The sequence below is a fragment of the Kryptolebias marmoratus genome, linkage group LG15 (assembly GCF_001649575.2).
Source record: "Kryptolebias marmoratus isolate JLee-2015 linkage group LG15, ASM164957v2, whole genome shotgun sequence".
Lineage (NCBI taxonomy): Eukaryota > Metazoa > Chordata > Actinopteri > Cyprinodontiformes > Rivulidae > Kryptolebias > Kryptolebias marmoratus.
The window spans coordinates 7,199,129-7,214,864 of record NC_051444.1 but is presented as its reverse complement, the minus strand read 5'-3'; the positions used below and the strand labels follow the sequence as shown (position 1 = coordinate 7,214,864).

The 15,736-nt window shown below is 40.1% G+C and overlaps 2 protein-coding genes across 8 annotated transcripts in view; both read left to right on the top strand.

Moving 5' to 3' along the window:
- Positions 1-9,826, top strand: part of dennd5a (DENN/MADD domain containing 5A) — a 29,171-nt gene extending 19,345 nt beyond the window's left edge. For 3 of the 5 annotated variants that reach the window (XM_037979702.1, XM_017441993.3, XM_017441985.3), the window contains 14 exons: positions 350-443; positions 1,012-1,143; positions 1,660-1,812; positions 1,924-2,008; positions 2,089-2,176; positions 4,001-4,129; positions 4,518-4,639; positions 4,733-4,878; positions 5,549-5,667; positions 5,745-5,926; positions 6,161-6,243; positions 7,019-7,142; positions 8,002-8,170; positions 8,382-8,565. In XM_037979702.1, coding sequence (XP_037835630.1) covers positions 350-443; positions 1,012-1,143; positions 1,660-1,812; positions 1,924-2,008; positions 2,089-2,176; positions 4,001-4,129; positions 4,518-4,639; positions 4,733-4,878; positions 5,549-5,667; positions 5,745-5,926; positions 6,161-6,243; positions 7,019-7,142; positions 8,002-8,170; positions 8,382-8,565 — 1,810 coding nt within the window. Of the gene's footprint in view, positions 1-349; positions 444-643; positions 749-1,011; positions 1,144-1,659; positions 1,813-1,923; positions 2,009-2,088; positions 2,177-4,000; positions 4,130-4,517; positions 4,640-4,732; positions 4,879-5,548; positions 5,668-5,744; positions 5,927-6,160; positions 6,244-7,018; positions 7,143-8,001; positions 8,171-8,381 lie in introns of all 5 variants that reach the window. The other 2 variants (XM_017441970.3, XM_025002644.2) reach the window with 2 other exon arrangements.
- Positions 9,827-10,401: 575 nt separating this feature from the next.
- Positions 10,402-15,013, top strand: sinhcafl (SIN3-HDAC complex associated factor, like). Of its 3 annotated transcripts, none has more exons than XM_017440633.3 (6): positions 10,402-10,557; positions 11,541-11,703; positions 11,818-11,917; positions 12,013-12,127; positions 12,808-12,958; positions 13,057-15,013. In XM_017440633.3, the coding sequence occupies exons 2-6, from the start codon at positions 11,576-11,578 to the stop codon at positions 13,232-13,234; spliced, it is 672 nt and encodes a 223-aa protein (XP_017296122.1). In that variant the 5' UTR covers positions 10,402-10,557; positions 11,541-11,575; the 3' UTR covers positions 13,235-15,013. The 3 variants fall into 3 exon arrangements, with proteins under 3 accessions (XP_017296122.1, XP_017296114.1, XP_024858151.1); XM_017440625.3 differs by having other exon boundaries at positions 12,805-12,958; XM_025002383.2 differs by lacking the exon at positions 10,402-10,557 and adding an exon at positions 10,610-11,075 and having other exon boundaries at positions 12,805-12,958.
- Positions 15,014-15,736: the final 723 nt, after the last annotated feature.

Genomic DNA, 15,736 nt, shown 5'->3' with positions numbered 1-15,736 from the left:
CTCGCCTTCAACACCAAAAACGTGGTGCTGTCACCCGCGCCACAAAAAGGCACTAAAAACAGGAAACAAGGCGTGGAGCACGTGTGTAAATCCAACACACTGTGAAACAAGAAGAAGACCACCCTCTAGGTCGTAGGTTTAGATTAGATGTGGGACTATGACAACATAGCTTTTTTTAAAAAGTCACATTTTAGCTATTTACACGAAAAATAAAACTAGAACCCATTTTTGGGGCTCCTTAAACACCATTTCTGTGTGAATGCAAGGATGAAAACGTCCCTGTGTGAACGTCCCTTCTCTTGTATTCTGTCTGCTCAGCAGCTGGTTTTAATGTTTCTTTGTGCTTCAGATGGGCAAAGAGAAGCGCTCCTGCTCAGTGGAGGAGGAGGGACCGACAGAAGCAACACGCCGAGCACCTTTATTTAGACAACGACCAGAGAGAGGTGAGAGCTCCCGGCGTTCTTTTCAGCACTTTCCTTCATACGGTCTTACTACCTGGGCTTTGTTTTCTTTTGCTCGTTTTGCATGACCTTATTTTAACCTGCTCTATTTTGATTTCCCCCTTTATTCCCTCTCACCTCCTTTCATACTTCTGGTTCACCTTTTCTCTGCCCCTCTTGCACCCGTGCTCACACACTCGCAGCACATAGAGTGTTTGTTTCCGGAGCCGCAGCTCCTGGTGTTTCTTGACTACTACTGGCTCTCGCAGTCCTTCAAGCCGTGTCTAAAGTCGGTGACTGTGGACGTGGTATGTGTTGGTAGACCACAGGCCAGATGAAATGCCCACACATGTGGTCTTTAACTCCCTCTGCTTCTGTAACTTTCAGCAGCTGAGTTTAGTCTGGTCGTTTATGGTTTTTCCTGACTCATTTCAGCAGATACAGGGATTTACTATAACATAGTGCCTGTAGTTCTCCTGCTGTTCCATCTGTGTCAGCTTAAGTGATTCCAGCTTTATTTATTTCAACGTTTGCCTAATATTTATTGAACAATTTCTCTGCCTTTTATCAGAAATACATCCAGGAAGCCAGAAACCTGGGAACCACCATCAGGCAGCCTAAACTATCCAACTTGTCACCGTCTGTAATCGCTCAGACGAACTGGAAATTTGTTGAAGGATTGCTGAAGGAGTGCAGGAACAAGGTTTGTGTTTGACTAGTTGATCAGTTCAATATTTGCTCTGCCTCATGTATAATAGATGCATTTACCTGCTTTTTGGCAAGCAGCTTGTTTTTGCATTCAATAAAGTTAGGTCATAAAAATCAGTGTTATTTAAAATATTAAGACACATCAGTGCATATCTACTTGTAGGTTTTAGTTATCAGTTATTTTATGTTCAAAGGGACATTAAGAAAGATACACCAAAAAAACAAATACATTATTTTAACCATTTTCTGGTAAGTTCAGTTTGCTTTACTTAAAACCTAAACACTTAATGTAATGCTGTCAAAACAAATTATCTGAGATTTGTTCACGGAAATAAAACCAAATCATTAAAATGTGTTAAAACCAAAGTCACACTTTCGGTACAGTTTCTTCTGAACACAAATTCATATGAGGACATGGCTGCTCAGAAGTTTAAAAATAAAAAGAAAAAAGGTTCAAACAATTGTTTCCTTGAGAACCAACATGGGTGTGTGCTGTTTTGTTTCTGTGTAGACAAAGCGCATGCTGGTGGAGAAGATGGGCCGGGAGGCTGTGGAGTTGGGTCATGGAGAGGTTAGTATCACAGGCGTTGAGGAGAACACCCTGATCGCCAGCCTCTGTGACCTGCTGGAGAGGATCTGGAGTCACGGCCTACAGGTTAAACAGGTTAGTCAAAAACAATCTCAACCATTGTCACATTCGACATAATTGGACTGCAGCAATTAGCTGAAGTCCTGTCAGAGCAAGTCGTGGCACTAAATGAGTTTTCTGATTCAGGGTAAATCCGCCTTGTGGTCCCACCTCCTGCATTACCAGGACAGCAAAGAGAAGAACGCCACTCCAGGCAGTTTGGGACCTCCAGGTAAATGCTTACATCCTTTCACCTGATGAGCAGATCCAGTTAACATCTGCAAGTATTCACTTATTTCACTTCCACACCAGGGTTCATCCATGACACCGAGAGGCGGAAGTCTGATGGAGGCGGATCAGCCATGCCTCCTCTGAGAGTCTCTCTGATCCAGGACATGAGGTGAGGAAGACTGTGGTAACAGAAAGGAGGAATGGAAAGCTGCGGTGTGGTAATATCGCCCTGTGTATCTCAAACAATTGAGCTGCTAGTCAGCTTCAGGATAATGTATGTTAGGCTAATGCTGCCCCCTTGTGGTACTCTGGAAAAACTGCAAAAAGCTGTTACATACTCATCATTGCTGTAGAGATTTAGAAAGGGAATAAATTAAAATAGCACATTATTTAGTATAATTCTGACAGTAATGTCTTGACACACTCAGAACAGTGAGTATTTTCCCTAAACTGTTTTCAGTTTTGGTTCAAGAGACTAAAATATAATTGTCAGCAAATTTTTCAGAATGCATTATAGTAATTTTAAAAGCAACCTTTAAGACTTCCTCATTTTAAGAGATTTGAGCTTTACAGTAAATTTTCTATAAATATTTATTTGAAGATTGGATGCCATTTTTACCATATCAAGTTCTGTACAAAATATATATTCAGAAAGCAAAATCCTGATCAGCTGAGCCGCCTTGCTTTGAATATTTCTGTAGTTTAATCTTCTGCAGCTCTTCTGTCTGTAAATGGATTCTATTTTACTAAATATAAAATTCAATTATGTATTCAAGTGTTTCTGCTATAATGTCTACAACAACTTGAGTTTTATTTATTACTGATTCAGCATTCAGTTATAAAATTAAATCTTTTATTTCAAGTGATAAACAATATTTTACAACATCTGTGTTTAATTAGCATTACAGAATCATTCAGACCAAGAACACAGCAGTAAAGAAAACCAGGAACAAAAATAAACCGAATCCAGAAAGATAAAATATGCATACATGTTAGTTTTTAATGCTTCTCGCCTGCACGGCAGCTCCGACACTCAGATCATCCATCGCAACCAGCCAGACTTCAGGAATCTGGGCCTGCGTGGAAAAGACGCAGAGTGAGTCCGTGTGGAGCAGCGCGTTACTTCCAGCCTAATTACCAGAGCTCTCGTCTGTCTGAGACGATGGGAGGAGAGGGGGGGGGTCATCTCAGGGCATAACCATCCAGCTCTGCTGTGTGTTGATAGATAGACCCTCCTGTGTGTTTGTGTTGATGTCTGATGGCATCACTGTCCCTTACTAAGTTTTAATAATCAATATTAGCCTGCTAACGTAACATTTCATCCGTTTTAAAGCTAGCAGTGACTCACACTTGCGTCGCCGCCGTTAGCTAGTACCGACGCCTCGGAAACGAGATGTTTTCCCCTGTTGCCATGGAGACGAGCAGTGTAGAAATCTGGGTTACTTGGTGGTGGAGGAGGAGACGCGTACGGCCCAGGTGAAGTGGAAGGAAATGTGTCTGGACATCAGAGACATGATAGTGGCTCAGAGCGACGGCGCCGAGCCAAGGAGTTCAGCTCGCTGCTCCGAAACAAGCTGGATTCCTTCTGGCTGCAGCAGGGATGGGAGGTTTCTTTTTGTTGGGCTCGAGCATTGTTTTCTGCAGACAGTAACGAAAGTGTCTTTGAGGTCATTTCTCACCAAATTGCAAACATTTCCTTGTTGTATATCTCAGGTAATTAAATGTCCTTCGTGCAGCTCAAACCAAAACAACACAAATCACTCTGAAGTCTGAAAACCTTTGCATTTTTCTCTGTTTTATTTTCATAAAATGTCACAAAATAAAGAAACCTACAAGCCTTTGCATTTATAAAAATGGAGGCAGTAAATGACTTTTACATTGTTGCGAAATTCTAATTATCAAAATCTAGACATTCTCCAGTTTTTTGTGCTTATGCGTTCTCTGCTGCTTCCTGAACTTGTCCTTTTTTATTATTATTATTAATATTTTGCAGACACATTCAGAATATTAGTGAGATCAAGACCGACGTGGGCAAGGCAAGAGCCTGGGTTCGCCTGTCCATGGAGAAGAAGCTGCTTTCCAGACACCTGAAGCAGCTGCTGTCGGAGCACGAGCTTACAAAGTGAGCAGAGTAACTTTTACCACAGCTTCAATTCTTCCGTCTGCTGCCACAGAGAGAAGGTTTCACTCCAACGGCCTAAAGATCATAGTGTCTCTCCCAGACGGTTTTGTTCCTGTCAGGACCTTTTTTCTCTGCTTGTGCAGGAATGTCTCTTGTGTGAAAGGGAGATGGTGTGTGTGTGTGTGTGTGTGTGTGATCTGGTCATTTATAATACATTACCTCCTCTGAAATTGCAAAGCATCAAGCCGTCGTCCAGACTGCATGAATAAATAACAGCCCTCTTCATAATTAATACCTGAGTGACAAACTGGGTTAGGAGGATTTCTGTCTGACCTTATCGCGTCACTTCTTGCAGTGATTATTTACGGTCCTTTTTCTTCCTTTCCAGAAAACTGTACAAGCGCTACGCCTTCCTGCGTTGTGACGATGAGAAGGAGCAGTTCCTCTACCACCTCCTGTCCTTCAACGCTGTGGATTACTTCTGTTTCACCAACGTTTTCACAACCATCAGTGAGTTAGAAGTCAAAAAGTCAGTCAGGATGTGACTGATTTGAGTTCCCTGAATAACCCTTATTTTTTTCCTCCCTCCCCTCCGACTCCCAGTGATCCCCTACCACGTCGTGATTGTTCCCAGTAAGAAGCTGGGCGGCTCCATGTTTACAGCCAACCCCTGGGTGTGTGTTTCTGGTGAGCTGTCAGAAACTGGAGTCCTCCAGGTGCCCAGAAACACTCTAGAAATCACTTTTGAGGTTTGTGTTAATTCTCTTTTAAAGGACAGTTCCACTGTATTACAAAGTGAATCCTGACTTTCACAACTGAATTATAATTCCTGATGATGAGTTTACTGCAACCAGGAAGTCTCACACTGTGTTTACGCAGAAATCCTTTTCCGTTCATTTTCTTTATCGTCCATTTCACATACGTTAGATTTGGCTTCTAATTGGATCGCTACAACTGTTCAGATCTTCTCTGTAAGAGATTGCTCATTATGTTTGTTACAAGTTGCCTTAAAACCTGTTTTTAGCTCAGGCTTCAAGTCTGTTTCCCATGTTTTTAAACACTTACCTGCAGCCTTCTCTCAGACTAATAAAAGATCTGAAGATTGTATTACAATACAGCTGTCAGAAAGACACTATGTATTTCTTTAAGAATTATACTTAAAAGATTGGTTAAAGGTATAAATTGGGTTGGTATTTAAAACAGGCTGTTGATAAATTTGTGCCACTTTTCCCCCTCCTCCACAGAAATCTGATGAAGTCATTGGTTTGTTTCTGTTAGATATTTTTTTTCCTTTTAGTCTTAATTCTTATTGATAAGAATTAGGACTAAAATGTACAAATTAGAGCAATTATTATAGCTACAAACCCTAAACTGCCTTTTGTGTGGTGTGTGACATCATCATGGTTCCCTCCATCACAGTGCCAGAACCTGGGGAAGCTCACCACGGTGCAGATGGGTCACGATAACTCAGGTCTCTATGCCAAGTGGCTCGTGGAGTGTGTGATGGTCCGCAACGAGATCACGGGACACACTTACAAGTAAGCCGTCCTCACAAGTCAAATTCCGAGTGTAAAAGCGGTTCCTCTAAAGGTGGGCTCCACGTGCTTGGCGTTAGGTTTCCGTGCGGCCGGTGGTTGGGGAAGGGCGTGGATGACGGCAGTTTGGAAAGGATACTGGTGGGAGAGCTGATCACCCCCAGCACTGAGAACGACGAGCGGATGTGTCGAACACCCCCCATGCAGCAGTCTCCAGGGATGATGAGGAGATTTGTCACCATCTCACCAAGCAGCAAACCAAGTAAAACCATCACTCGCCTAAGATCATTCCTAAAGGGAACATTTTTGACTCGGCTGCCATCATAAGATTGTGTTTCCAGCTTTAAGCTGTTGTCTTGATCTGGTTTAGAGAGGGGAAAAAAACATGATCTATGAAACATTAGCATACAGATAAGACCCGGCTGGGTGTTTCGTATGAGTCTGTGTTTTTTGGTGCACCTGTGTTTATTTTATTCTTTTTTTTCTCCACCATCAGAGTTAAACACAGGACAGATCCAGGAGGGAGTGGGAGAGGCCATCAATGGGATTGTGAAGCACTTCCACAAACCGGAGAAGGAGGTGAGAGACCCGCCGTCTAGACAGGCCTAAACACGTACTTCTATTATTCATCCCAAATGAAGAGAAGCATCAGTCTGCTCAGCCCCCTCCCCTCCTCCTGAGACCCTCAGTCACAGACGAACTTCAGAATCACGTTGTGCGTGTTTGAAAAATCGGCTGCTGTTATAATATTCTTTTTGACTCCGGTTATTGGCTAAATATACATATCGGATTACTGCGTAACGAGGCAGGTGGAGTGATAAGTTTAATTAAAAGGAGAGGCTCTTTGAGGATTATTTAAGTGCATTGGAGCTTGATAACAGGGTTTAAGAGCAACTCATTGTTAATAAAGGACTTTTCCGGGGAAATCCCCTTCAGTTTTGCTCCACCTTAAGAAACTGGCAGAACAATGAAAGAAGGCTGTTAAGAACAAAAACTATTAATTCAAAATATGATTTATATTCGTTGTGTGTGATTGTGTCTGTTAACTAAATATACGAAGTGTGATGTAGTATAAGTTATGTAGTATTCACAATACCAAAAATTAGTTCAGCTGAACACAATATTAAGTTGTTTATTGTTTAAAGTGTTTTTCTCCTCATGTTAAGTGTGACTAACTGTACAAAAACCTTCAGACCTCCTCCAAACTATTTATAAGCTGGTTTAGTATTTTAGTGAGATCGCTCAACCTGAGCAGCTGTTAGGATGGAATTAAAGCAAACAAAAGTACGACATCAATCAAAAGCTTCTCGTTTACTTGAATTCCACTCTGAGTGCACTTCTCTTCCCTCCGCAGCGAGGCAGTCTGACCATTCTCCTCTGCGGGGAGTACGGCCTCGTCTGGGCTCTGGAGCAAGTTTTCCAACACGGCTTTAAGTCGCCTCGACTCTTTAAGAACGTCTTCATCTGGGACTTCTTGGGTAAAGACGTCAACTCTCATAGATTGACAAACTTGAGGGGTTAGCAGTGTTGGCCCTGGAGGTGCAAAAACACAACATTAAACGTTTTTGTACAATTTTAAAATGTGTGTTGCTGCATGCGCACGGCAAAACCAGCAACGGGTACATACGTCCAGTCCATGATAGTTCGGTACAGGGAACTAGACGACAAATAGGTTGGTCACAGGTAATTACCATTCCCATCTAGAACAGGGAGAACATTTTATTTACCTACATTTTGCTAACTGCCCTGACAGACAAGAAGCAGAGGAAGATACTATCTAAACACTTCATCAAACAAAGCCTGTATGGCTGGTTCAGAGTATCACAGAAGCTTTAAAAGCTCCTTTTTTATTTTTCCAAATTAGCTGTGTGGTAAAGCTCTGCTGTCCTGTGATCACAGACAACAACGTTAAACAGAGACGAGAGGTTGGCAGGCAATTACTTCATATAATCACTGCATTCAAATGTTTTTTGTGTATTTCTTTGATATCCAGTCATCTTTCCACACGAGCACTCAGCCTGCTGAGGAGCTAGGTGTGAGTGTTAAACATTTGAGTTGTTTTGGATTTTTACACTCAATGTTAAGCTATTTGAAACTGTGCTTTTCTGCTTCTTGTTTTTTTTTTTGGTTTAGTTGTGGTCTTTTATCTAAACAATACCAGTTAAAGGGCATTAAAAAAGATTCAAAGCTTCCAAACAAGATAAAAAAATTGTTTTTTAGACCTTTGTAAAATAATACAAACATCAGGCAACAACTGCTGTTAATAATTGAAATAGGTTAAATAATATTTACTGGAATTGTGTGACGATTAATAGAATGTTTTTTACCCTTTACCAGAAAAGGCTCAAGTTTACTTTGAAAGTGCCGAGCAGCGGGAAGTGGCTCCAGATGAAAACTGGCAAACCAGAGTGCGCCACTTTTGCCGCTTCATGCGGGCCATCAACAACACGTCCAGGAACATCGGCAAGGACGGGAAGTTTCAGGTGCTCGTCTGTCTGGGTGCAAGGTATGCAAACGGGCTCGGCTCTCCTCGTTCAGATGTAATGAACACTGTTAGCGTTTGTTTCTGGATAGCAAAGACATTCAATGAGCACATTCACCAATTTTTCATGTTTTTATAACAAAAACAGTCATTTACTCTGGGGATAAAAATGTGCAGGCTGTAATGTGAACCTGCTTTATTGACTCCGCGGTCTGTCTGTGTCCTCCTCCGTCAGGGACCACCTGCTGCATCACTGGATTGCTCTGCTCGCAGATTGTCCTATCACCTCTCAGATGTACGAGGACACTGCACTGATTAAGGACCGCTCACTGGTAAACTCTCTGATAAGAGTGCTACAGACTCTGCAGGAGTTCAACATCACACTGGAGGCGTCGCTCATCAAAGGTGTTGGTATCTGAAACCAAACCGCTTTCCATCAGTCGCACCTGAACAGGAGGATCACTGAGGACCACTAAAAAGAATAACTGAACCTTTTATATGCAGGAACAGACTTGAACAAAGACCTTTTTTCTGGCTTATATTAAAGCTACTGTCATTTTTGCCATATATAAGAAGTGCAATGAGCCTTTCAAGATTGGTTATTTTTATCCTTGATGATGCCATTAGATGTGGAGAATATGTTTTCTATTATGAACCATGGTTTTCACATTACTGATGATGACCTTGTGCTATAATGTTTTACTTAAAGCTAAATATTTTCATTGTTACCGTGAACTGAGGACAACGGTTATATTTAAGGGAAAGCGAGGATTAAAACTGTTAATATATTTTCAGATAAAACAGTATTATTTTGTTAAATTAGTGAAGTTGCTTGCTCTGTTAACTTCGATTTCAATGTCATACGCGGAGCTTAAAAGCAAATGGTGTAGAAGTATGCTTTATAAGTATGTGTATGGCGGGGAGGCTTGTTGAACAGGAGCTGATTTGCCCAAGTGAGAGTTAAAAAAAAAAAAAAGTCTGTTAAGTTTGGGCCTTTTTCCATGTATGCAAACCTTTTACATGGAATACTTTCAGCAGAAGAAATGGTCCTTGCATGATAGAACTGTGTGGCTCAAGCCCTGCACTTAGTGTCGGACAGTTGGATTCAGGAAAGTACGCCAAGTCTCCAAGAGATGCTTGACCCAGCTTTCGTTGCAAAGTGGATCACAATTTTAGCCTTCAGTGTAAATACCTCCAACCAGCTCACAATTTTTGCAGCCCTTACACTACATGTACTCTGTTCCTTGAACTAAAAATAATGTGACGAGTAGACTGTGTTGAATTCTGACCTCCCGATTATCGTGAGGCGCTGAAAGGACTGCTCCCCCCCACCTCCTCTTCCTCCATATCTTCTGATTTTGTCATCATGGTTCCTTGCTATGCAATATCCACAAGAGAAAATTGAGATATTACACGACTTTTCTCAGAACTTTGCTGTGGAAAAATAAGAGATTTAATATGTGATGGACTTCTTTTCCGTGCCAACAACGTCTGGAATGACTGTGTTGTACTCATCTGTGTATGACCCACACAAGCATCTTGGGAGATATCTATTTTTCTTTTCCAATACAGTTGTACATTTATCAATATAGGTGTGTAATTTAGTGTTTACTAAGTGAGCAACAGTGTACAGTGTAAAAATATAATAAGAATAAAGGATCTGTAATGCATTACAGTAGACTTATTTGGCTGTTTAGCAGTTTGTTTACAGGTTTATTATCTGATTAAGATGTTCTGTTCTCCAAAAAACTAAGGTTCTTTAAAGTAAACAACTAATTATTTATTTATTTATTATCATATGTAGATTCATGTCAAATTAAAATGGTTTGTTGTAACCCAAAATTCATTCAATTTAAATTGTTTCCTCGTGTTTACCCAGGTTATTAAATTATACTTAATATGTGCAGAAGAAAATGCACAAAAAAGCATGAAACTTTAAATTTATGACATTTTCAAAATATCGAATTATTGCATGATACAGTAGTTTTTTTAACTACAAAGAAATTTGTTAGTTTGTACTATTTAATGTCCTTTCTCGGCTTTGAAAATGTAAACAGACTCGTTCGCGCCATGTCACGTAGCTGTTTATCGTCGGGGCCCTGGATCGAGGTGGCTTATGGGATTTTGAGTCCAAAGGAGCCCATGAACAACAGACTTCGCCGCGGTTTCCCGCTCGTTCGCTACTACGCCTCCCATCATTCATGTCCTCCAAAGGGGCACGCGAGGGCGCCGTTGATTGGCTCGATCCAGGTTCAAACCCAACGGCTGCACTCCCTATATGGTCATTGTAGGCTTCCATTCCAGCTTTTTATGCTAAACGTATTCTAATGACCAGCTGTATGCATCAGCAGTAGTATGAGCATGCGCACTGGGTGAAAAGAAAACGGCGAAGATTCAAAGTTTTTGTTCGGGTAAGGACGCTGTTATTTCTTCTACACAAAGCGCGTTTAGATTTTTTTGTAGACTCGTTGCGTATGACGAGACTGGTCATAATGTGGCGCGTTCGTAACTTGACGTGTCCGTGTCTTTTCTTTTTTTTGCTGTTGCGAGCAAAGTGTGCACCGACTTAACGCGTCGACAATGGGATAACGTGGAAGTGAACGAGAGCGTGGCGTGGTGGTAGCATTCATGCTAACAGCTAACAACAATGAGCCGTATTTGGCGCACTCGCGAGCAAAAGTTTGAACTTAAAGAGGGGACGTGGGGTCTCTTGGAAGTCGTGTTTTGTAATAAAATAAACAATTCGCACTAAATGTGTCCAGTTCACAGTTGCAGAGATGTGTCCCCCCTTTTTTTTTTGGATCCCGTGTGAGTCGCTCGGTAGCTTTTTGTTTCTTGACTTCAGAAAGTGCAGCTTGCCCGCTTTTCGAATCCACGCTTCGGTCCACGCTTGGTTTACAGTTAAATGTAGGGATTCAGACGTTTTCCGGTGAGTGGATTCGTGTTTTTAAAGTCGACATTGATGCTAAAAAAACAAACAAAAAAGCGATAGTAAAACGGTGCTGCTGTTGTGGGCGTAACGTCCCAGCGATTGTCTTGTTGTTCACAACACGGACTGATTTGAAGTTAAATATCATTATTATGACTTTACCAAAGCGGTCTAAAAGTTTTGTTTTACTACTTAGTAAATAGCTTAGTGTCTCTGTCTTGAACTTATTGTGTGTTTGGCTTTAAAATTCCTTAAGATTCGTGCATGTAATGGCTTAAACAGCTGCGTGCTTGTAGTATTTGCTGTAATTGTAGGTTTACAAGGGTTTGAATATGTGTGTGTGTGTGTGCAGGGACCGCCCCCTCCCAGCAGCAGGAATCACAACTGTCTGCAGACATTTCATTGTGCTCCTTTATGCTCGCAGGAAGGATTACACACCTTTTTTGTTTGTTTTTTGTTTTGCAGATTCACTTGCCTGAGGCCAACCATTAAAGAGGAATATGTTTGGCTTCCATAAGTCAAAGATCTACCGAAGTAACGAAGGCTGCTGCATCTGCAAGACCAAGTCCTCCAGTTCACGCTTCACAGACAGCAGCAGATATGAGGAGACCTTCAGGCTGTGTTTTGGGTAAAAAAAAATCATTCCCATTCCTAATGTGTCGTTGATGAGCGTACAAAAGCTATGATGGTTTTCAGTTTTTGCATGGAGCTGTCAAACCTAAATTACTTCTCGTTTGTTAAGGCTCTCTGAGCATCGCGTCGGCGACATCTGCAACGCGTGCGTCCTGCTGGTGAAGAGGTGGAAGAAGCTGCCCCACGGCTCCAAGAAGAACTGGAATCATGTAAGTGATGTCTGCCCTCCCGCGCTCCAAATGATATTGTGTCACGTTCGACGGCTAAGTCCATAATTGGGTCTCTGATGTGATTTGACGCTCAGGTGGTGGATGCCCGAGCCGGTCCGGGTTTTAAGGTGACGAAGCCGAAGAAGATCAAAAACAGCGACGGGAAGAAGAAAAGCAAGCTAAAGAAGCTCCATAAGTTCAAGAGACAAAGTAAGCAGCTTTAGAAACATTTTCCAGTGAGAAAACTGCAGAACGTTTAATTTAAAGTGTAGTTGATTAAAAAAAAAAAAGGGTCTGAAATTACAAATTCATAGATGAATGTTTGTTATGTCTGCAGTAGACTTGGGTTAAACTGACTGCCTTGTCAAAATAAGTCTAGCATCACCTTGTGGCTCTCTGGGTTAGGATATGCTCTGTATTTATTTTAGGTTTTTTACTTCAAGAAAAGTATTTTTTTTTTTTACATTTTTCAACATTAAAACAAGAAAATAAGATGGATGACTATTTATCCCAGATGGAGATATAAATATTATAGCAGTATTCAAGTACTTTACAAAATTATAATAGCATCAGATTAATAAAAGTACAGATAAAGGTTGTGTTGTATGATAATAACATTATAATATTGTCCATATAAAGGAAAAGTTTGGTTTGGTTAAAGGTTAATGTCTGTACATTCTAATATCAGTACTGAAGGTGATAATATGAACCATTTCTCTAGAATAATCATTTGTTTTTGTGAGCAGCTGATTTAAAAAGGTCTTGAACTTTGTTGGTAAAAGTTAAATTTAGGAGAACCACCAGGTGGCCGACATCCATTCTGCTTTGGGTCTGAGCTGAAAAGTGATTAAATGGTTCTCCAAATGTTTTTTTATTATTATTTGAAGCAGATTCAGACGCCCACAGCACAACCTCCAGCATGTCTCCCGCTCAGTCTCCCAGTTACAGCAACCAGTCGGATGACGGCTCCGACATCGAGTCCAAACAGAGACGCTCCACTCCATCCATCTTCTCTTTCCTGGATCGTTCCTACTGGAAAAGGCAAGACCTAAAACTGGACTTTGCAACCAAACAAATGATCATTTTTTAATTTTTTTTTCATTTATTTGATGATTTAAATCCTTCTTTTCCTTTCTTAGGCAGAAGGTCTGCTGTGGGATTATCTACAAAGGTCGGTTTGGAGAGGTGATCATAGATCCTCGGCTTTTCAAGCCCTGCTGCAGCTCAAAAAAGCAGAAGACGCTGACGCCCACCCAGGTGTCCACGCTTCCTCCACAGCTACCAGAAGACACAAACGCTGGTGAATGCTTTTGTTGAATTCCCTCCATGGGGCTGTTTGTGGCATCCGCCTGGATTTGTCTCCAGTGGCAGACCTCATTTCTGTTCACCCTTTTTAGATCAGTTGATGTCTATTCCTTTTTTAATTATTATTATTTTATATGGGTATTTTTTTAAACTTTTTGTATAGAGTTGAGTTATTTGTTTTATGTAAAGAAGAAAAAAGGAAAACAAAACAAGTTTGGGGCATTAGTGTTATTTATAGGATAAGGACACAAATGTTTAAAGTTAATTTCTTTTGTTCTGATTTGCTTTTTTTAATTAAGTAATCACTTTTTGTAAATATTGTCTTATTTTGCATATCAGGACTGCTCAATTTTATGAAACTGTAACTGTATATGAGACACCAGCATTTTCCAATACCAGCTTTTTGTTGTGTTGAAGTGGGTTTTCAGCACTTTGCTGCAATGTTCTGTATGTAACCTGGATACGTTTATTTTTTTAGTACACAGATGGCTTTTAGTAACACCAGGGATAATTAGCAAGTGTAATTTCTGTAAATTTCTTGTTCCAATATGTATGTGGACTCGACACATTATCCCGTGGATGTATACACAGCTTTAGCAATGCCACAAGTTCGAAACACTCCGTTTTTATTTTAATTTGTTCAGCAGTTTGTGCACATTGACATGTGGTTAAAGCGTGCATGCAGTACACCCTTCTGCTTGTTGGAAAGACGAGTGGTTTTATTTTTGTCTCATGGTTTAAAGCAAACGGTTTTTTAATTTTAATTTTATTTTTTCTGTAAATACAACGTTTTAGCTCACGATATATCCCAATCTTTTTAAAAATGACAACAAAAAAAAAGAAAAAAAACACGGCAAACCACTACATCTGAAAGGTGCTGAAAACATTACGCTAACCCGGTTTGATCACGTTCCGTTTTCCTCAGGCACGTTTTTCCTTAAAGCTTGCGTTGCAGCTTTGGCTCTGTGCAGACGTACCGTCGACTCTGACGGGAGAAGCCCGACACCCGGCTTCTGTTTCAGTGATTCCCTCGTATTTTAATGCTCTTAGAAGAATATGTTTGTCAAAAGTTCAAACTATGCAGACGTTTTGAATGTGAGGATTGCTGCGGGGCTTTCTGTCACTCTCTTTGAAGGTAGTGGTGGATGTTTTTTAACCAAATTGGCTTGTAAAAAAGCATTTTTTTCAGCAATAATGTTACATCGTCATCATCAGTTATTGTCTCAAAATGTTATGTTTGCCATTTTAAAAATAATGCTCTTATTGCACAGTTTTTGTCATGGTGTGAACTGTCGATACTGCAGTGGCAACGGTTGCTTTTTAATTATTTTTTTTTAAAAACATTTTGTAACCAAACTAAATGAATTGACAGGCATTGTTCTGTAAAGTTGCTTAATATATGTAAACTGTTCTGCGGCAGGGTAGAGTAAATGCTGAACATTTTTTTATGATTCTTATTAAAAAGGACATATGCTGCTTCCTTTTTAGCTGGAAAATAAGCTGTTTTTGTATCCTTAGGGAGTTGCCATATAATTTTTTTTTACGAGGTACATTTTGGGATGCAAGATGTGCCTTATTGAATTACCTGACCTTTCCATTGTAATTCGTATGTAATTTATATTTATTTATTACACAACCTTTTTAACGAAAATTGAGGTAATTGGTGTTGAGCCTTCCAGAAAGTCATTTCTCTTTTTTAATTTTTGTGCACTTCCTTTTAAAATGTAATGTATGTTTTTGTATACTGTACCACAAAGTAGATCTGTACAATAAAAATTAAAGGAAACACGAGTCCCCGCACTATTTATCTGTTCCTGCAGGTGGTGGGAAAGAGTGAAGAATGCATATGAATGCACTGAATAAAACAGAAAATATGCTTTTGTTTTTTAATTAGGACCAACATTTATATTTAACCCCATTAATGACCTTGTGTGTGTATATATATATATATATCTTATTGATTAATATGACATGAGATGCTAAGTCTTAAGTCATATATGATAGTATTTCACAAATATGACTTAGTATCTAATAATTATAAGATGCTTAGTTAATTTGAGATACTAAGTCCTAATTTTGTCACAATTATGAAATACTACGTCATATTTTAAGACTTAATATATAATAATTATAAAATGCTAAGTCAGAATTTTGAGATTTTCAGTCATATTTATCAAATGCTAGGTCATCATTTTGAGATGGTGTCTCATTATTATGACTTTTAGTAGTTTTTAAATAAAAGAAAATGCTTAATCGAAATTGCAACTGCATACCGTCTTCGTGGCCTGAAGAGGGCGTACTTTGTGTGTTTAAGGCAAAATGATCGGCTCCGTTACGAAGAGAAGCGTGCGTTGCCTAGCAACAACGTTGTTAACTGCGCTACTCTGCGAGAGCTGGCTAGCTAACTATCTAGCTAGTAGCTGAGCTAATACGAACAAATGTTATTCTTGCGATACAAACATGCTTAATATTTAACATCAAGGAGACACCCAAAAAGCCATGATGCAGAAAATT